The sequence below is a fragment of the Hippocampus zosterae genome, chromosome 2 (genome assembly GCF_025434085.1).
Source record: "Hippocampus zosterae strain Florida chromosome 2, ASM2543408v3, whole genome shotgun sequence".
Classification (NCBI taxonomy): Eukaryota; Metazoa; Chordata; class Actinopteri; order Syngnathiformes; family Syngnathidae; genus Hippocampus; species Hippocampus zosterae.
Window position 1 is genome coordinate 25637902 of NC_067452.1, and position 21586 is coordinate 25659487.

At 41.7% G+C, this 21586-nt stretch overlaps 3 protein-coding genes across 4 annotated transcripts; all 3 read left to right on the forward strand.

Annotated features, from left to right (window-relative positions):
* The first annotated feature begins 1256 nt into the window (after nucleotides 1–1256).
* Nucleotides 1257–4842, forward strand: pjvk (pejvakin). The gene is made up of 6 exons (XM_052057171.1): nucleotides 1257–1531; nucleotides 1610–1805; nucleotides 2521–2662; nucleotides 3123–3240; nucleotides 4102–4245; nucleotides 4308–4842. The coding sequence occupies exons 1-6, from the start codon at nucleotides 1318–1320 to the stop codon at nucleotides 4607–4609; spliced, it is 1116 nt and encodes a 371-aa protein (XP_051913131.1). The 5' UTR covers nucleotides 1257–1317; the 3' UTR covers nucleotides 4610–4842.
* Nucleotides 4843–5320: 478 nt separating this feature from the next.
* Nucleotides 5321–15770, forward strand: pwp2h (PWP2 small subunit processome component). Its single transcript, XM_052057104.1, has 21 exons — nucleotides 5321–5494; nucleotides 6433–6545; nucleotides 6613–6707; nucleotides 6796–6895; nucleotides 6979–7122; nucleotides 8362–8497; nucleotides 8583–8821; nucleotides 8937–9080; nucleotides 9157–9227; nucleotides 9296–9432; nucleotides 10102–10250; nucleotides 10330–10477; nucleotides 10820–10970; nucleotides 11586–11766; nucleotides 11845–11992; nucleotides 12068–12176; nucleotides 13546–13611; nucleotides 13717–13935; nucleotides 14292–14442; nucleotides 14515–14589; nucleotides 15527–15770. Exons 1-21 carry the CDS (start codon nucleotides 5477–5479, stop codon nucleotides 15699–15701), a joined length of 2769 nt encoding a protein of 922 aa, XP_051913064.1. The 5' UTR covers nucleotides 5321–5476; the 3' UTR covers nucleotides 15702–15770.
* Nucleotides 15771–16764: 994 nt separating this feature from the next.
* eed (embryonic ectoderm development) lies at nucleotides 16765–21387 on the forward strand. 2 transcript variants are annotated; one of them, XM_052057139.1, is made up of 12 exons: nucleotides 16765–16933; nucleotides 17418–17570; nucleotides 17660–17752; nucleotides 18703–18768; nucleotides 18909–19034; nucleotides 19125–19206; nucleotides 19274–19365; nucleotides 19482–19615; nucleotides 19678–19783; nucleotides 19861–20019; nucleotides 20726–20799; nucleotides 20894–21387. In XM_052057139.1, exons 1-12 carry the CDS (start codon nucleotides 16814–16816, stop codon nucleotides 21018–21020), a joined length of 1332 nt encoding a protein of 443 aa, XP_051913099.1. In that variant the 5' UTR covers nucleotides 16765–16813; the 3' UTR covers nucleotides 21021–21387. The 2 variants fall into 2 exon arrangements, with proteins under 2 accessions (XP_051913099.1, XP_051913100.1); XM_052057140.1 differs by having other exon boundaries at nucleotides 17660–17705.
* The last annotated feature ends 199 nt before the right edge of the window (nucleotides 21388–21586 follow it).

Here is a 21586-nt window from a genome sequence, read left to right on the forward strand (position 1 = left end):
ATGAAAATCCTCCAGGATCAAATACATATTTTGAAAGATGGGGCAATAAATAAATAAATAAATAAATAAAATATTTATTATGCCTGACCTTTGACCATGATTTGCAGTGACAAGATTCAACACATCAGTGTTTTGTGGATTCTTTTCATTGGCTGACAGATTGTATTTCTGTTAATTTTGATGTGGACACTGATATTTACACTGCATTATTTGTATGTACAGCACCAGTAAGTACAGCACCAGTAAAATATTTGGACACACTTGGTCATTGAGAAGAGGCGTTCAAACATTTGACTGGCCTTGTAGGTACTCCTACTTACTGTGCGCAAGTTGCATCATCCTTTTGGTGTATGATGATGCCAAGATGGGAGTATCAAAGGGGAAAGGCAGGAGAGGCAGTGATGGAAAATTAGGAAGATGACATAATTACATTTGTAGCGCACTGAAGTACAAATAAGAATTGACATCACGACATAAATTTTAAAAAAACTGCCAGTTAATCAACTGGTCAGCTTTTGGGGCAGAGAGACGATTGCACTGTTTTATAGCGGGTGTCAGGAGCCCACAGGCCCTGGGGCATTTATGTGCAATACATCCATTCAATTCTAAAAGCAAACAAAATTACAGAGGACTTGTCAAAGAAAAGCCTGAAAGCAGTGAAGCCACAAATACATATATGTAAATGACATACTACATGTTGGAAAGAATCCTTATGTATGCCCAAATATGGCCAATTTCATATTGGATCACCTACGACTGATTACCAGTCACCACATGGCCTAAATAAGTTATTCACCAATTCAAAGTGTTGAAAAGAGCTGACGACTTCAACTATTTTAGAAGTGCAAAATAACTCCACCCTTCTTGACTCTGTGGGAGCCGTTGTAGCATTATGTGATCTCAAGATTGAAAGTCTGGATGCTTTTCATAAAAAAAGGCCAGTATTATTTCCACATTATTATTTTTTTGCCACTGAGCTCAAATTTTGTTGTTGCTGTTTTTTAGGTTTTATTCTATCTTAAATTAATTTTGTCTGTTTTAAGTGTTTCTTTCTTATGTCACTCTCACACATGTTCAAAATGAATAATTCATCCATTCATTAAACTATCAGTGCAAAAAGATGTCATACATTCTCCTGTCATACATTTGCACTTAAAATCTGCATAATATATTTTTTCCAGAACATGGGGTCATGTGACAGGACGTTACAGCCTCATGGTGACCAGGTGAACACGCATATTACCTTCCAACCACTGCATTATTTAACAGCCAACGTGAGATGCAGGGATAGTATGAGCTTCAGGTTCTATATTTGAGATGTTTGCAGCGGCGACCAAGAACTTTGTCAAGCAGGTGGGCGACACTGGGAGGTTGATCCCCGTCCCGAGCCTGAGTGAGGCCGACCGCTATCAGCCACTCAGCCTTGTCACCAGGAAGAGAAAGAGGCGTTTCTGGAAGAAAAAAAACAAATATGCCTCCACTGCATTCTCCCTGAAAGATATCCTGGTAGGGGAGAAGGAGATCACAGCAGGTAGAGAGAATGTGAGGAGCAGGTCCAAAGTCTGAAGACACCGTAAGCGAGTTATTAAAGGGGGTTTACTTTCATCAGGTGTATCCTCATATCAGCTTCTCAACTATGAGGACAAATCGGACGTGGCCCTCAACGGCCGCCTTGGAAACCACCTCATCAACGACGTGGGCTTCAACGTAAGCGGCTCCGACTCGGTGGCCGTCAAAGCTTCCTTTGGCATTGTGACCAAACACGAGGTGGAAGTTCCTACATTGCTGAGGGAACTCAACTCCAGGTATTGCAATCAGATTCATTCACACCAGATCTGAAAATCATCATTTTTTTCCCGACATATGGTAAACTATGATCATAGGCCAGAAAAAACATATTTTTCTCAATTGAACTGAAGGTCAGACATGCAATTGATGTTTGACATACTTGTGACTGAAGGAATATGAGAAGTGGACTTCCGTGAATAAATGATTATGTTATTCTACACCAGGTGTCACCAACATTTTTGAGGGTGAGAGCAACTTCATGTGTACCGATTGTGTGAAGGGCTACCAAATTGATACACGTCTGAAATAACATATTTGTCCAAAATACCTTCAATAATATGAGGATGTGTTATTTTTAATACTTAATGATTTAAATTGTCAGACTTTGATCGTGTTTCGAAATGTCTCACAGTACTGCCAATGTTTGCATTTTTAAATCATAATTTCTACTAGCAAATCACAATGTCCAGGCACTGGCGGGCTACTCAAGTGGTCTTCACGGGCTACCTGGTGCCCGCGGGCACCATGTTGGTGACCACTGTTCTACACTGACGGAAATTGAGGACATTGGAGCAGGGAAGGCGCTACACTGGGGCTAAGGGATGCTATAGCCCTGTCAAAAATCGGTCTAGCGCCTGTTAAGCCCCTCCAGTATTTTCCAGGTTTAATGCATAACCACCAGCAAGACTTTATAGAAAACAATCACAGTACTGAAAATTAACTGCTTTAAAGGAAAGTGGATGTGGAACACTGCCTGGTCCGCCAATCTAGGGACAACGGATGGAGTGTCCTGTGTGTCGTCATGGAGAGCATACGCACCACTCGCCAGTGCTCTCTGACGGTCCACGCTGGCATGAGGGGGGCCACCATGAGGGTAAACACAAATCCTTCACTGTTCCCCAGGTATATATCTCGATAGATAGATAGATAGATAGATAGATAGATAGATAGATAGATAGATAGATAGATAGATAGATAGATAGATAGATAGATAGATAGATAGATAGATAGATAGATAGATAGATAGATAGATAGATAGATAGATAGATAGATAGATAGATAGATAGATAGATAGATAGATAGATAGATAGATAGATAGATAGATAGATAGATAGATAGATAGATAGATAGATAGATAGATAGATAGATAGATAGATAGATAGATAGATAGATAGATAGATAGATAGATAGATAGATAGATAGATAGATAGATAGATAGATAGATAGATAGATAGATAGATAGATAGATAGATAGATAGATAGATAGATAGATAGATAAGGATGTAAATGACCTTAAAATGGATCTTTCATGTTTGTCTGTTTTTTTGCTGCAGTTTCAGATAGACGATGGTAGGAACCCAAAAGGCCGAGATAAGGCCATTGTCATCCCGGCTCACACCACCATCGCCTTCAGCATCTGCGAGTTGTTTGTTCGACTCGATGGGCGACTCGGTAAGACGGTCACGCGCATCATTAACCAACACACAATCAAGCCTGTAAGTGCACTTCTCAAGTAAAAGTGTTTTGCTCTGGAATTAAGATGAAAGGCAGTGAGTCACCTCAAATATGAGAAGTGTGTTATGTTTGAAATGATGGGTTCCTAATTACAAGGTCACATGAAAAACTCATGTGTATTTCACTGAAGGCTCTTCTACACAGAGTATTTTGTGCTTGCAATTAGTCAAGCGCAAAGTGCGATTTGATGGTCTTTTCGTACATGAGTGTAATTCAAAATGGGCATTTGCGCCATTGTGGGAGTGAACACAACCAACTTGATTCCTTGTCAATCAAAGAAGCCCCTCTCATTCCTTTTAAATTGCGCATAGCTGAAATGACTCATTGGAGTCCATGCAGAAGATTGGCGTGTGCAAAGTATGTTTATACAGACTGCAAGAAGATTTCCACTTGGGGATCATATAAAGTTGGCTGCTGTAAAGTGTCCACTTGTAGACTGCCTTGCTGATTATGCGTCCGTTTGTGACAACTAACACACAGAATGGTTTATTTTAAATTTTTATTCTGGGACATTTTTTACTGAGCTTTTAGGAGTAAAATATTTTAATTGCATCGTTATCAAGAGATGTTTTTTTTGTTTCCTATGTTTGAGTACACTGTTAATTTTCAATATGCGCATATTGTTACAGTGGTAAAACACTGAATACAATTTCTGTCTCATTGTTAATGAACAATTGTTTGTAGGTGCTATTTGGCATAACATGTTTGACACCACTCCTTAGGAGATCAGGAAGTCTATTTAAGTATGTAACCAACTATATTAAGTTTACTACACTATTTGTTATTTTGCTCGATCAGATATCTGCGTTGCACCTGGATCTCAAGGTGGATTTGAACAGGAGCAAAGCAGGGAGCAGCTGGGGGGCTTCATCGGTCATTTCTCAATGGGCCGACTGCGCCGCTTCCTGTCAGGCATCATCTATGGGAACCCCTTCAGAGCAGGTGCCGTAGCGACTGATTCATTTTCCCACCATATCTTGACAAGATGCTTTTTGTGCATGCAGATGACAGAACAATGGAAGAGCTCACTCACTCTGAAACCTTCATGGACGACTCGCTGACTGACTACTACGAGAAAGCCGCCAGCATGACCGATATCTCCACCAGCTACCTGAGGGAAAGCTCCCACACACGCGTCAACCTCCTGAAACACAACATCCCCAAGGGGCCATGTGCACTGTGCGGCATGGGCAATCAAAGAAGAGAAACTGTCTATGGCTGTGTAGAATGCTCGTTTGGTGGGCAAAAATATGTACGGCTGCATGTTGTACCCTGCTTTGACCTCTGGCACAAAACTCTTAAGTGATGAAGTTTGTTTTTGTTTTCGGGATGAAATATTTCTGTTGTTCCACAAATAAGAGTAACTAATTACCACCGTACTGCCCTGAACATGACCTACTCTATTGCGATAAATCTATATACAAAAATAAGCTGCTTTGGCAAATACTAAAGAAATACGAGCATTGGGACTTCTCACTGTTGGCTCTCTTCAGAACAACGAGCAAGGCTTGGTACAACATCAAACATACCGAACTGCCTGTGATAATATATATTTTTTAACAATTAATATTTCTGTTTGACAAAGTGAACACATCTAACTACACACATACAGTATGAACTAAAAAAATGCACACACATGCAAGTGTGTGTGCATTTGTTCATTCCAAAATGATGTACATCCAGTTATACAAAATGTATCCATTTTTTATTTATATTGCACTTAATTGAACGGTTTTTTGTTTTTTCTTCTTTCTTCTTTCTACCCACATTCTTGCTGCTGGAGGCTGTAAATGTCCCCAGTGTGGGACAAATAAAGGATATCTTACCTTATCTTAAAAAAATCAAATAAATGTACCAAACTTTACGAACCTCACCGGTGTTTTGGTATATGTTAAAATCTTTGGACACGTACTTATAAAACATTGGATTTTTCTTCTAAATTTTCATTTTGACCGAGTGTCGGTCCTCCTTGCCGCCAGATGGCGCGTATGTACCCCTGTGACTCAACTACAGGCGGAAGTTCCAAGTGTCAACACAATGTAAACACGTGCGAGCGGCGCAAGATGAACAAGCATGTGTGTCATCGTGAGATCTTTTAATAATATTCCCCTGTACATTTGCACAGCATTAAATTGACCATACAGGACAGTCCATTCGAGGGATATCGAGCAAAATGAAGTTTGCATATAAGGTGAGTGACGATTCTTTGCTCGGTCGGTAGAAGTTGGACCAGAGCGTTCCTCAGAAGAATCGAAATGTTAATTATACTGTCTTGTTTGTTTTGATATATTAATCCGCTCACTACAAAACAATCTCACAAATCAACGCTGAAGTTCGGCTCACTAATTTACCAAATGCGTGTTAGCAAACCCATCCTCACCGTGTTGTTACGTTGCTGTTACCATTTTATTCGGCACCAGATGAAATCAAAAGTATTCGCACTTTTTCAATTGTTCAAGTAGAAGGACAGATACTTAAATGAATAAATATTCAAACTGAAAAAAATACTCCCAGTTAAATACCAGGACGGATACTTTTGTAAAAATTACGTTGATGGTACTGGTTCAGCTCCTGAGTAAAAGTGCAGACTCTGAAACTTACTTAAGTACCAACGATTTTTTTTCTTTTTGTAACAATTCTGTTATACACTTGTCAATACACAAAATAGCTAGTGGCGTTAATTTAATTTTTCTGACGAAAAAAGAAATCCTCTTTAGGTAAGGAATAGCAAGCTTCTCCAAATCTTAAGGGTCATTGGTCACCGGTTCACATTTCATGATGACACCGCTCTCCTAACGTTTTCCCCTCTATAAGATCTTAAGATCTCAATCAACCAAGAACTTAACTGTGGTTGATCATACCATGCTTTCATACACGTTGCATTGTTGTCTTCTGCAGCGGTATAAAAAGAAACACTTTTTTTTTCAAGAATAATTAGTCCCAAGAATATACTGATGTGTGTTTTAAAATGTTTTAGGTAAAAGTAAAATGTAGTCAGAAAAAGAAATACTTAAGTAATGTTAAGTTACTCCCCCACTACTGACAAACAGAATAGATTGCTTGCCGTGCATTGTTGAACATTTTGACTATGTTGAAAAAATTTAAAATTTAAAATTCTCTGTCATTAAGTTTTCAAATCTGCTCGGAGCTGTCTATCGTCAGGGGAATCTAAGTTTCTCTAAGGACGGCAACGCTGTAATCAGTCCAGTTGGAAATCGAATCTCCATCTTTGACCTCAAAAGGTAAGTGTTTTGTGTTGTACGCCATTTATAAAACATTGAAAAGGGAAGTAATATTTCTATTCTTCAGCAACACATCGGTGACATTACCAGTCTGCACTGCAAAGAACATTACATGCGTGGGAATCTCACCGAATGGGAACGTGGCAATCGTGGTTGATGAAGGTCAGACCACAGATTTTTCTTTTGTCTCATATTTTGCTGAAACATGTGATACTTAAAACACTAAAACAAATCCTGTATGTTTACACAGATGGTGCAGCATTGCTGGTCAGTCTCATCACACGCGCCATCCTTCATCATTTCCACTTTCATAAACCTGTCAATAGCATCCGCTTCTCACCTGATGGCAGGTAACTGTCTGATAAAGTGCGCAGTTACATTGACCAATTTAATGTGTAAGAACCAACCTGAGCTTTATTTTTTTGGTTTACAGAAAATTTGTCGTCACGAAGGAGAATGTTGCATTGATGTACCATGCTCCTGGCAAGCAGCGGGAATTCAATGCCTTTGTGTTAGACAAAAGTTACCACGGTCCCTATGATGAAACAACCTGCATCGACTGGACTGATGACTCCAAGTAAGTTAGTGCAACAAGACCGTTGACGTTAGTGAGCAGAGAGCTTGAGAACTCACTGGACCCAATTTGGCTGTTTTAAAAACAGTGGTGCCTTCAGATCCAAGTTTAATTTGGTTCTTAACAATGCTTGTGACGCAAGACATTTTTATCTCAAATAATCTTTCCCCACTGAAATGAATGGAAATGCCCCCGAAATATGTAATACATTTTCTAACTTGAAAAACGATGCTCAATAACAAAATATGGCCCGAGGGCCATTTACGACCTATCGTCCATATTTTAGAGGCCCGCGGCATATATTTAAAATAACAGTGTTAGAATATTATTATTCTTTCAATCATACAATTAGTACCTCATTAAATAAAATCAAAGCTCCTTCTTATTCGGGTGTGCGCGCCTTGGCCACGTGGGGGCTTCTCAATGCGGCAGTTTTTTCTTTGCAGTGTTTGAAGAATGTACGCCTGTGATTATTGTTACAGATCATATAAGATAAGAAAGGATATCTTATCTTATCTTATCTTATATGATCTGTCTGCATGCGTTGCATCACTATTGCGGTTCAGATGTCCATTGCTTAAAACTGTGATTCTCAACCAGTGTGTCACAGATACATGTGTCCTGAGAGTAACGCCGTGGGAAATTACCCAGTGGCAATTATTATGACCAAAAATTATTATTATTTTTTTTTAAAAAAGGTCAGTGTATCTATGAATCACATTTTTTCAACAGACAAAACAATCAAATGCTCATCCGCTAGTTGACAGAAGATACATAATTAAGCTGTATCCAAATTTTGTGCATTGTTTTGCTAAGTTTTCTTCTTGTGTGAAATATGTGCATTGGGGGGCAATAAAATTTAGGAAACACTGGCTTAAAGGCTAACAGCATTGCCACACACTGTAGATGTTAATTGTTGGCCTATAGGGTTTCCGATTGTATGTTACCAGTCAGGTAGCAGAGGCTACGTAGTTTCTTCTGGTACACAAAGTTTAATTATTCTTAACCTTCAGATGAGAGTAGCAATCAGCAGATTGAAGCCTTTTTTAAGCAATATTTACTTTTTATATCTGTCAAACTGCCACTTATTGTGAAGTAGAGTCACCTGCTGACTGTCTCCACCACTTTTACATGTGTTGCTGCAGCACACCCAATCTGTTCAAGTCAGTGAGCATGCAATGTAGCGCCTGCTCTTTTGCTTCTTACTAAATAAGGCCCACTCCGATTTGTATTTTTCGTCAGGTGTTTTGTAGTGGGCAGCAAGGACATGTCCACGTGGGTGTTTGGTGCAGAGCGTTGGATGAATCTGACCTACTACACGCTGGGTGGACACAAGGACATCATCGTGGGATGTTTCTTCGAGAAAGACAGTCTGGATGTGAGTCTTTTATTTCATTGTTTTCCCCACAATAAATCGAAAGCTAATGATAATATCCCACAATAATGTGTGCGTGGGTCTGCAGCTGTACACAGTGAGCCAGGACGGGGTTCTGTGCCTCTGGGAGAGTGACACAGAGCTGGACTCCCTCGTTTTGAAGAATAAACCAGACAAACCCAAGATGCAGAGAAAGGATGAGGAGGAGGAGGAGGAGGATGAAGAGAGAGTGGAGGAAGCCCAAGAGGGAGAGGTCATCAGAGGGAAAGCTCAAAAGTCCAAAAGTGATAAGAAAACTAAGAAAGTCCAATACAAGCAGATTAGCAAGTCAGTTAACTTCCACATATGTTCACATTTGTCGACCTCTCACATCGTCTGAGTCCCGCCACAGGATGGTGGGATGCGATGCCCTTTCTGAAATGTTCGCCCTCTACTCTTGTAGGCACTTCTTCAACAAGGAGCGCGACTTTACAAACCTGACAGCGGCTGCCTATCACAAGCCCACACACATCCTGGTCACAGGTTTTTCCTCTGGAATCTTCCACCTGCATGAACTTCCGGAGGTTAACCTCATCCACTCACTCAGGTTAGAGACAGTTGATGTTCAGTGAAAGCCTGCGAGGGGACGTTTTAATCCACAATGATCGTGTTTCGCCTTTTAGTATATCAGACCAGAAAATTGCTTCCGTGGCCCTAAACTGCTCTGGCGACTGGATTGCCTTTGGCTGCTCGGGTGAGAGAGGATTCATTTTATGGTGGTGTGTGACTTTTGGCTGTTGTTAAATGCAGTTGTTGTTCCAGGGATGGGTCAGCTTCTTGTGTGGGAGTGGCAGAGCGAATCGTACGTCTTCAAACAGCAGGGACACTTTAACAACTTGGCGTCGCTGGCTTACTCGCCAGACGGGCAGTACATCGCCACAGGAGGAGATGATGGCAAAGTGAGTACAAAAGCAAATACTGTAAGGTGGAAAGTTGACTTAAAAGTTTAATGTCTTCCATCACCAAGCTAATATGTCACTGTCCAAGTATATTGAATCAATTTTTCCCTCTGAAATGCCATGAATCATTCCACACAACCAAAAATTACCCCACCTTTTTTGTTATGTTTGTAATGAAGACATCTAGAATAATATATTAAAATGAGTATACAAACACATGTTAAAACTTAATAAAACGTGTCGTTTAGATAAGGGATGATGGATGGTTTTATAACATGTAATTACCGTAAGCAAAAATGTATATACACACACGCACACACAGATATACTATAATATTCAGGGGCGTGGCCTTGTACGTGGTCATCACACACTTAGTTCGGTGTGAATGTCTGGTCAATGCTCTTTGAGAGTGTTTTCATTTTGTGTTTGAATGTTTGACTGTTTATCCCAACGACTCAGAGTGCATTTTTGTACCACAGTTGCTTCATTTTGTTGTTGTTTTTTAATTTCACTGAGCAACGGCCCATCTGAATCCCACTCACAACAATTTTTTTAACGTGCAACACAAAGTACAAATGTCAACACATTCTTCACAAGATTTTACGGTACAATTGTTTCATTTGTACAGCAACAAGCTTTCATGGTGTTGAATGTTCTCCATTTTTCTAGGTCAAAATCTGGAACACCAACAGCTGCCTTTGCTTCGTCACCTTCACAGAGCACACCAGTAGCGTAACCAATGTCGCCTTCACCTCCAGTGGCTTTGTTGTGGTGAGCGCCTCTCTGGACGGGACTGTAAGAGCGTTTGACCTTCACAGGTAGTCATGCGTCAGACATGATAGATGAGAAATTAGGTCTGAACAGTTCATAGGACTTACATTCATTCTTCTGCTTCAGGTACCGAAACTTCAGAACATTCACGTCGCCTCGCCCCGCGCAGTTCTCTACGCTTGCAGTAGATACGAGTGGGGAGCTGGTGAGCGCAGGGGCTCAGGATTCCTTTGAGATTTTCCTGTGGTCCATGCAAACTGGAAGACTGCTGGAGGTACGCTCTTACTTTAAACCTTACATACTGTAATTTTTTAGGCACACACAAAATATCCTTGAAACAATGTTGATGTCAAATTATCCCCTGTAGATCATTTAACATGTAGAATGTAAATGATTGTATTTATGGGTTAAATTTGACCTGGAACAGCCTTAACGTAGCACCTGTCCAAAAATAATGACATATTTTCATTTGTCTGCATTTTGGCGCACTTAAGGAAAGATAAAAAAAATTCTGCGGTAAAAAAATGACGTATTAAATTGCTTAAATGTCAAAAGGTGTCAAATTTGAATGAGTGTAAATGCAAATGTTATCCCTACGCTTCCTGTGATTGGTCAGGTTTTAGGTGGCCACGAGGGTCCCGTTAGCTGCTTGTGTTTCAGTCCAGTTCAGTCAATCCTGGCCAGTTCCTCGTGGGATCGGACCATCCGATTGTGGGACATGAATGACAGCTGGCAAGTGAAGGAGACGCTTCACCTCACCACTGATGGTAAACAATTTGCATTCATGTTACTTAAAAGTCAGGCCTTGTTTGATTTGACTGCCCTTTCAGATTGTTTGTGGCCATTTTTGACACAGCATATTCTGAAATTTCCAAGATGCTGCAACATTTTTGCTTCTTTTACTGCATAGCGTTTTTAACTAATATCAATAATTATTAGCTTAAAATAGCAGTGTGAGAAGAAGCAACCATTCTTGTGTATTTTTTTTGGTTAGATATACATGGAATAAGCACATCAGTTGCCTTCTATATCAAATACATTCAGTAAAAAAAATGAATTGATTACAAAAGTCAAGTCAAGATAACCTTTTCTGGTGCCCACACTTTTCTTCCGAATAAGGTTCCACTTCAACTATTTATGTGGAATTTTGATATCCTTTGACAAATTAATGATATATTTTTTAAAAAGCTGAAGTTGGAGACAACAAATTAAGACAAAAATGCCCACCACTGGAAAGGTTTTATTACATTTGCATTAACACCGCTAAAATGGTTACAAAATAAGCAAGGTAGACACTGATGACTAGACAGAGGGACAAGAAGGTTAAATAAAAACTCTTCATTTGTTATTTGCTTCCTTATTATTTTGTTTGGCCACTTCAGCTTTGTCAGTGACTTACCGCCCTGATGGTCAAGAGCTGGCAGTGGCCACGCTGAATGGAGAAATCTCCTTCTGGAACCCCAACACAGCGACACAGGTCAGCTCAGTGGCAGGACGTCATGACCTGGAGATGGGCCGCAAAGAGTCTGATAAAGTCACCGCGAAGCAGTTGTCCAAGGCCAAGTGAATGACTAGACCTCCTCCCTTCTTCAAGTCACGCTCCCCCAGTGAATGCTAAAATGTCACTTGTGCCGCATTTAGGTGCTTCACATCACTGTGTTACTCTGCTGACGGGGATTCCATTCTAAGTGGTGGCCAATCCAAGTTTGTCTGCATCAACAACGTCAAGGAACAGATGCTCTTGAAGAAGTTTGAGATCTCGTGCAACTTGTCCTTTGACGCCATGGAGGTCTGGCTGCACATTTAGCAGCATGGAAGATTCGCTGAGGCTGAATTGACGGAGGTGCTCGTATCCTATCTTCAGGAGTTCCTGGACCGACGTAAGATGACGGAGTTTGGCAGCCTCGCTCTGGTGGACGAGGGAGCCGGAGACAAAGACGGGGTCAGCATTAGTCTCCCTGGAGTGAAGAGGGGTAAGATGTCGGCTTTGATTACCTCGCTTACCAAGACACATTAGGGCTTTTCACACGGCACACATTTGCTCCGGCGCTGCACCGTTGTATTTTGTTGCGATATATTTTGCACCGCAGCAAATTGTGTGGAGCGTTCACACGTACAAAGCCGCTGAGCGTGACAGCATCGGCACAGCGTCGGCGCAGCCCCACTTGTGTTCACACGGCAGTTTCTGCAGGGGAGCAAAACGACAGAAAACAAACGAGCTGTCGTGTTGGTTTTTTTTAAAACCTACTGTATATACACAACTCAAGCGACTACTGGACCGGCACGTCCTTCTCCTTCTCGGTCTCCGTGCCTTCTGCTCGAGAGTGACCGCCTAAGAAAACGTAAATCAACGATGACTTCAATGACACTCAGAAAAGCAAACACTAATGCGCCAAACAGAAAATCAAGAGAGGAAATCACAAAATAAATTCTATGGGGGTCGGGGGGTTGTAAACAAACAACAAAGGAACAAACAACTCAGAGACACTCAAGTCTCCTACAAAAGGAAAGATGTTACCAGCCAAGTCTTGTGTCGTTATTAAACAAACGCATGACGGAAGTCCGACAGAGCACGAAAGCAACGCATTCTCGCCATACGTACTCTTCACAAGCATTTGCTCTGGAGCAAATTTAACCCACTTGCGTTTACACGTGCAAATTTACATTGGTGCTGCTTCGCAAACGAGCATTTGCTCCGGAGCAAATTTTTAAACCATCTCCCTGAGGTGGATCAAATTTGGGTCCAGTGTAAGCCTTTTTCCGGGGCTACGCCGGAGCTAATTTGCACGTGTGAATGCTCTACTGGGGCAGCCCCGGCGTAGCACCGGACCAAATCTTGCCGTGTGAACAGCCCGATTGTTGACATCATCTTTGACAATGATGGTTGCATAATCTATCGTGGGTCTACCCCATCTCTCACCATTAACTAAAAGAGATAAAATGAAGCAGTTGAGAGCTCTGGTTTTATTGATGTGCACTAACATCTCCATGGACATCAGATCAAACATAGCATGTTTTTAAAAATAAAATACAATGCTATTTTGTTTTACAAGAACACAAAAGAAAGATATTGGTGTTTTTTGAGGGACTGGAATGAGTTGATGCCATTTCACTTCATTTCAAGGTTATTTGACCCTAGGGTTATTTGACCCTATGCTGATTTATTCAAAACCAGGTGGCGAGCTGCTAAGTGGCTCACGGTCGTAATCCCCAGAACTACCTGGAAGGAAAGAATCTACCACTATCTGGCATGATTGTTAGGCTTTGTGGTGGAACTCCTTCTTATTTGTGACATTCATGTGTATATATATACAATTTGAAAATTTTGTCTGCACCCCCAAGGTGATATGAGCTCCAGACACTTTAAGCCTGAGATCCGAGTCAGTTCGTTGCGCTTCTCTCCAACAGGTATGTGACAGAAGACATATAAATGAAATGTATTAAAAAAGATATATTGGGGGGGCGGGGGGGAATCTCGGCTTTGATGTGGTTTGTCTTGACTTCCCTTTTTAGGGTGCAGTTGGGCGGCCACAACCACCGAAGGCCTGCTCATCTACTCTCTCGACGGATCTTTGGTCTTTGACCCCTATGACCTTGATTTAGACGTAACACCGGCCAGCATACGCAAACAGTTGCGGCATAAGGAGTGGGCGGCTGCCATCGTTTTGGCATTCCGACTCAATGAAAAGGCTCTCAAACAGGAGGTGCTAGAGACGGTACCGCACGAGCAGAGTGAGTGAACTACTTTGAACTCTGTCTCGCCGTGCTTGCTATTGTCAAATCCACTTGTTTGCATTTGTTGGTGCCTTTTCTTTTTACACGCTACTGGCCACAAGATTGCACCAAACCATAGCAAACAAAGTAGTAATTGGTGTCAAGGAAGTGTGTTACAGTGATAAATCAAATAATTTATAAATCTATTTATTGTTGAGAGTAATGTAATAGTGTGTCATTTTTTTGTTAGTACTTTGGGATCAATATTTGTGGTATATTTACAGATGAAACTATAAATATAGGAATATAAAACAATTTCAAGTGGGCAGCTCCACAGCTGTACTGCGTGCAATGTAACGCGTTTTCTCTTCCAGTTCCAGTCGTTTGTGGGACGCTCCCTGACATTTATGTGGAGAAGTTGCTGGGCTTCGTGGCAGCATGTTTGGAGAAGTCAGGTCACTTACAGTTCTACATGACTTGGGCCCAGAGCCTGCTCATGTTGCATGGACAAAAGCTCAAGAACAGGTTTGCTCCCGCTCTCAATTCAGTTGAATGCAGAATGCAGTACAAGATCTCACAGTAGTGTTTGATGTGTAGATCAGCAGCCATACTGCCCACATTGCAAGCTTTGCAGAAGAGCATCCAGAGACACTGGGACAACCTGGCCAAACTGTAAGTCTCATCATTATGATAATCAACTTAATCATCATCATCATCCCCCTTTTGTTGTCATCATGTGTCAAACTCAAGGCCCCGGAACCAGATCGCTCGCCACATCAATTTCTTTCTGGCCCGCCAAAGCAAATTAAATGTTTCTCATTCGTGGTTCTTGCTAAATATATTTTTTTCAAATATATATTTTTCATTTAAGCAGAAACCTGTAACAAACTTTGCAATCGTCTTCAATTTTTCTACCTTAATATAAATTGAATTGGGGGCGGCCCGGTAGTCCAGTGGTTAGCAAGTCGGCTTCACAGTGCAGAGGTACCGGGTTCGATTCCAGCTCCGTCCTCCCTGTGTGGAGTCTTCATGTTCTCCCCGGGCCTGCGTGCGTTTTCTCCGGGTGCTCCGGTTTCCTCCCACATTCCAAAAACATGCATGGCAGGCCGATTGGACGCTCTAAATTGCCCCTAGGTGTGAGTGTGGGCGTGGGTGGTTGTTCGCCTCTGTGTGCCCTGCGATTGGCTGGCAACCGATTTAGGGTGTCCCACGCCTACTGCCCGAAGACGGGTGGGATAGGCTCCAGCACCCCCCGCGACCCGAGTGAGGATCAAGCGGTTCGGAAAATGGATGTATAAATTGAATTGAACAATAGAATGCATATGTAGTTGTCACTAAATTCCATTCATTACTTCGATTGGAAACTCAATACATTGTTCAAAATATTTATAATAAGTGTATAATAAGTGTCCACTGTGTATACAGAATACATTGAGGTGATTTAACATAAACACACACACACACACACACTCACAACAGCTCTCTTTGAGAAGCTGTGACTACACTGTGGCCTGCGATAGAAGTGACTGTGACACACCTGGTCTATAAAATTCCAAATGGATTTAAATCTGAAAACTAATTTTGATTTGTCCTTGATTTCATTCTTCAGCTGTGACTTCAACCTCTACAACATCCACTATGCTGTGGCCCTGTCCAAGCAGAGGGGCATGAAGAGGGCATTAGGGCAGGAGGAGGAGAATAGCCAGGATGATGATGATGATGATCAAGAACAGTCTGAGGAGATGAACGAGGCCAACTTGGAAGATGAAGAGATGATACTGTAGACTTTGCATCAATGCCACAATTGTAAAAGCTTTTGCTTTTCTTTTTTAAATAAATGTATCATATATAAAGATGAGTTGTGCATTTCTAAAAAGGTTGCATCCAATATTTTATCTGGCTAAAGTCCATCCATCCATTTTCTAATCTGCTTATCCTCACAAGGGTTGCGGGGCGTGCTGAAACCTATCCCAGCTGTCTTCGGGTAGTAGGCGGGGGACACCCTGAGCTGGTCGCCAGCCAATCGCAGGGCTGTGGCTAAAGTGTTAAAATTAAAAATAGATTTTCTGAATTCTAAAAATTTAAAAATGACAGTTGTGATATAACCAATTCTTCTTCTTCTCCTTTCGGTTTGTCCCTTTGTAGGGGTTGCCACAGCAAGTCATTCATTTCCATCTTTCCCTATTCTCTGCATCCTCTACTCTGACTCCAACTACCTGCATGTCTTTCCTCACGGCATCCGTGAATCTCCTCTTTGGCCTTCCTCTCTGTCTCCAACATTCTCCTACAAATGTATCCACTGTCCCTCCTCTGTAGCTGTCCAAACCATCTCAGTCTGGCCTCTTAACTTTTTCTCCAAACTTTCCTGTTTGAGTTGTCCCTCTGATGACCTCGTTTCTGATCCTGTCCATCCTCGTCACTCCTAAGGAGAATGTCCGCATCTTTAACTCAGCCACCTCTAACTCTGCCTCCTGTCTTTTGCCAATTGCTAGTGTCTCTAAACCGTATCATGGCTGGTCTCACAACGGTTCTCTAAACTTTTCCCTTCACCTTAGCTGACAGCCTTCTATCACAAATCACTCCTGACACTTTTCTCCAGCTGTTCCATCCTGCCTGCACTCTATTCTTCACTTCTCTTCCACAGTCTCCGCTTCTCTGCACTGTTGATCCTAGGTACTTATATTCCTGTGGTATAACTAATTAAAACAACAAATCTAAATATGGCCTAAATCTTTTGCACACTCGACCAAACCTTGATTTGAAAAATGAAATGTGACCAGCATTTTTTTCCCCATACGTCTCAGTGGTCGTTTCACGAGTTGGATTCGAACTACTATTCCCAGCAGCCAGTGCGGCGGCTGAGGCCGCTGGACGGAAAAGGCGGCGTTACATCAACATGAGGGAAAATAAGAACATGTCTGAGTCCCTGTCTCAAGCGGGAAAAGAAGTAGCGCTCAAGAAACATAAGCTCAGCAGTGATGAGAACAGTAACCCAGATTTGTCAGGGGACGAGAACGTAAGTGGTGAAATGTTGTTGTGATTCTTCATCGACATGAGGTTAAATCGTGTTAGCAGTGAGCCTAGTTAGCACATTAGTTAGCTAAAGTAGCCGAGCATCAACCTGTTAGCTTGACGCTTTGTTCAAGCAGTAAGTGGCGAGTTAATTGGGAGTAACTTAGTTTACGTGTTCACTCTTACCAACATGTATCAAAAACAGAACGAGTTACGTTTAGTTTCTGAAGGACTCACTCTCTGCTTCCGCTCTTCATCAAATGAACAGTGTTAGTAGCTGAAGCACTTAGCACAAGTTTATACTCTAGTCAGCTCTAAAAAAACGACGAACCATTCAAATTATTGAATATGTAGTTGACCGACGCATGTGAAACGTCATTAGTCGTTGTGAATTTGCGGTGCAATTTTAACCTAGGTAATACCCTCCAGCTTTAGTTGAGCTACTGTTTGTTGAAAGCTGATTTTGTTTAATTTGTGTCGTGTATTAGGATGATGCTGTCAGTGTTGAAAGTGGCACCAATGCTGAACGCCCTGACACGCCCACCAACACCTCCAACGCCCCAGGCAGGAAGAGTTGGGGCAAAGGCAAATGGAAGTCCAAAAAGTGCAGATACTCATTCAAGTGCGTCAACAGCTTGCGGGTGAGAGCGAACACACACATTCATTTGCTAATTCCCAAACCCTCATCTTTATGCTGTCATTCTAACCTGAAATGCAATGATTATTGCAGGAAGACCATGGCCAGCCTCTCTTCGGAGTCCAGTTCAACTGGCACAGTAAGGAGGGAGACCCGCTGGTGTTTGCCACAGTTGGGAGCAACAGGGTGACTGAGCTCTTCCCATTTGAAATGTCGATGGATTTACAGTACAGCGAACCCTTGTGTTTGCGAGGGACAGGACTTGAGTCCTGTCCCAAATCATGAAAAGTCACCAGGGATTAAAAATAGTATAATTCATTTATATAGCCTTTAGTAAGAAAAGGTCACAAAGGAATTCACAGCCTCACAGTCCACAAAAAATGACATTGCATCATCTAGATCACCTCCCCAAAGAAATACTCACAAGAAAACCCTTTTAAGGCTGGGAGAAAAAGGTATCGCAAATGGAAAAGGGACCCCTTTCCAGGATGACCAGATGTCAATTGGGCAACATTTAAATGATCTGCTGTACCGCAGCAGGTGGCACAGTGATGGAGGTACCTCAGCATGGGAGTCAATTTCATGAAATGAAGTAGGTAGACTCACATGGGGCAGTAGTTCTCCTGAGGACCAGTCCCACTCCTTACAGAAGGCACGTCCAGCTCTGGGCCTGGAGGGCCACTTTCGTGCCTGTTTTCCGGCTCTCCCGGCTGCAACACACCTGATTCAGATGATCAGCTCCTCAGCCAGCTCTGAAGCAGCATTAGAACGATTCTGATGATTTGAATCAGGTGTGTTGCTCCTTGGAGAGCTGGAAAACAGGCAGGACAGCGGCCCTTGAGGACTGACTTTGGACACCCCTTGCCTTACAGCAACAGTCTCATTTTGCTCATTGCCACACTGCCACCTTGAAGCAGGAAAGAAGCAGCAGTAAAGCACAACAGAATTTGATTAATCTAATACATTTCTTGTTTAGAACTGAGAATTGAAAAGGTAAAGTTTATCAACAAATAACAGGACAGGTTCCCCCAAAAAGTGTATTTGCTAATGCCAAACCATTAATATGCAGCGGTTTATTATACTTGCTTTATAGGTGATAACATATCGATAACATATCGATAACGTCTCTTCTCCAGCTCACTCTTTATGAATGTCACTCTCAAGGAGAAATCCGACTCTTGCAGTCTTATGTGGACGCTGATGTATCCTTGCTGGTCTCATCCTCACCACCATTGCAAGTTCATGTTGAGTGGCAGTGTTTGTAGACCTTTAACAGAGACCGTTTGACTTGTTCTGCACTTGAAGTGAACCAGATAATTTTCTTGACCAAAGTCATGCAAAGGCAGACGAAAACTTCTACACGTGTGCCTGGACCTATGACACCAACACCAGTCACCCTCTTTTGGCTGTTGCCGGCTCACGGGGAATCATCCGAATTATCAACCACATCACAATGCAGTGCATCAAGGTTTACTTTTTCCCCCCCTCTCCCTCTCAAATGTTTTAAAACACTCACATTGCATGTTCTTGGTTAAAACATTTATGTTCTCATACTCAGCACTATGTCGGTCATGGGAATGCCATTAATGAGCTGAAGTTTCATCCGAGGGACCCAAATCTTCTCCTGTCAGTCAGCAAAGGTACCTTTTCATCCCTACCACACAAAGTGTTGTATAAATGCAAAATTTAAATTGTGTGTCCCTGCAGATCATGCCCTTCGTCTGTGGAACATACAAACAGACACATTAGTGGCCATATTTGGTGGAGTGGAAGGTCATCGAGATGAAGTCCTAAGTGCTGTACGTTACATTAAGTCACACTCAGTAGAAATCATAAACTCATGTTTTTTTGTTTTTGATTTTATTGTAATAAAATCAAAAAAGATATTATTTTTATTGTAATTATCCTACTGCAGGACTTTGACCTCCTGGGTGAAAAAATAATGTCATGTGGGATGGACCACTCCCTTAAACTTTGGCGAATTAACTCAGAGAGAATGCAGAAGGCCATCCGTGGATCCTATGAATACAACGCCTCCAAGACCAACAGGTAACACCAGAGCAAAACAAACAACATATGATATTTTTTTCACCCTCTTGTTCTCTTTTTAGGCCTTTTGTGTCACAGAAAATTCACTTTCCCGACTTCTCTACACGAGACATCCACAGAAATTATGTGGATTGCGTGCGGTGGCTCGGCGACCTCATTCTTTCGAAGGTACAAGCCCTTGGCGATGTAAATGAGTCACGTCTGGCCCGCATCACGCTCACCTGCTTTCACATATACTCTTGCAGTCGTGCGAAAATGCCATTGTGTGCTGGAAACCAGGAAAAATGGAGGACGACATCGATCACATCAAGCCAAATGAATCAAATGTTACCATTCTTGGACGCTTTGATTACAGCCAGTGTGACATCTGGTACATGCGCTTCTCCATGGATTTCTGGCAGAAGGTGAATCACTGTTGTTTTCCGAATTTGAATGAGGATTCTGTTGTTATACTTTATAGAAACTTCCATTAATGACACCCTTCAAGAGAATAGTTTAGTATTAATCAATTCTTGCCTCAAATAACTGGACATCGTGCTGCTCCTTGGCATCGTGTGGACTTGGCACAGACCGATAGATGAAAGTGGCGATGATCACAACTCCTCAATAAGCCGCAGGAATATTAATCATTCTTCACAGAGGATAAAGATCGCATGAGTGTTGTTATATTCTGTCCATACGTGTTGCTTCACAGGTTGTGTTTAAAAATCAATTTCTCGAAGGGTTAGGACATCTCGACACTGATGCAGTTCATTAGCCTGTCTGTGGCATTTTGCATCATTTGTCACCATTAATCTGAGTAACTTTACAGAAGCCAAAGCTTTTTTTTAAGACCTGATGCTTCATATCGAATATGACGGTACACTTGAAGTGGCAATAAATAGCTTCAAGAATAACTGAACAGCAGCAAAGGTTAATCAAAGATGGATTCATTTGTCCCTAAATGCATATTTGACACTGACTTAAAACATGTCTTTACTTTTCTGTTGCAAATGAGGATTTTGACCTATAAAAGATTGCTTGTACAATATGGTGCTTCTGCCGTAGCGGACACACAAGAAACGGGTTGGTCGCTGGTGATGTTCTCATCGATGTCCTTGTGGTTAACAGATGTTGGCCTTAGGAAACCAGGTGGGCAAGCTCTACGTTTGGGACCTGGAAGTGGAGGATCCGCACAAAGCCAAGTGAGTGGATCCAATAAGTGACCCATTTAAAAAAAAACAACAAAAAAAACGCTTTCTTTTGTTTTGAGTATCAAATATGGTGTTTCTTCACCAGGTCCACCACACTCACCCTCCCCAAATGCACGTCGGCCATCCGTCAAACCAGCTTCAGCCGCGACAGCAGCATTTTGATTGCCGTCTGCGACGATGCCTCCATTTGGCGCTGGGACCGGCAACGCTGAACACTTGCCACCCAAGTGGACTGCTCCTTTTTATTATTTACTTTTCTGCAGTATTTTGTTTTTTTTATATACTATAAACGAAACATTTTCTTGCATTCCTCTGTGATGTTTTAAAGCTCCCCATTTTACTCATAACATGCTCAAAACAAATAGGGTTTGGTGCAGTCCGAGTGTTCAAATGTTTATTTGATCATTTCTTGTTGACTGGATCCCCATGATTGAATAATTTGAGGAATCAACCCTTATTCAAGTAAAAAAAACTTTCATTATGTAGTTATCATAATTATTGATAAGAATTATTTTCCTCTGTAGAGTTCTTGGATTTGAGTGTACTGTATTTGGTCTTGAATAAACCTATTTTTATACACACATCCTGGTGAATTTTCTAGAATGGCTTTGACGGTGATTGGAAAGACAAAGTAGTTGACAGATGTTGTCCTTAGGAAACAGTACGCCTAACTGCGGTCAGAGCAGCGGTAACGCCGCGTTACGCCGGCCAATTTCAAAATAAAAGCTAAATCATCACGCGAAGCTCGATTTTCTAATTTACGCGAATAATGGATATG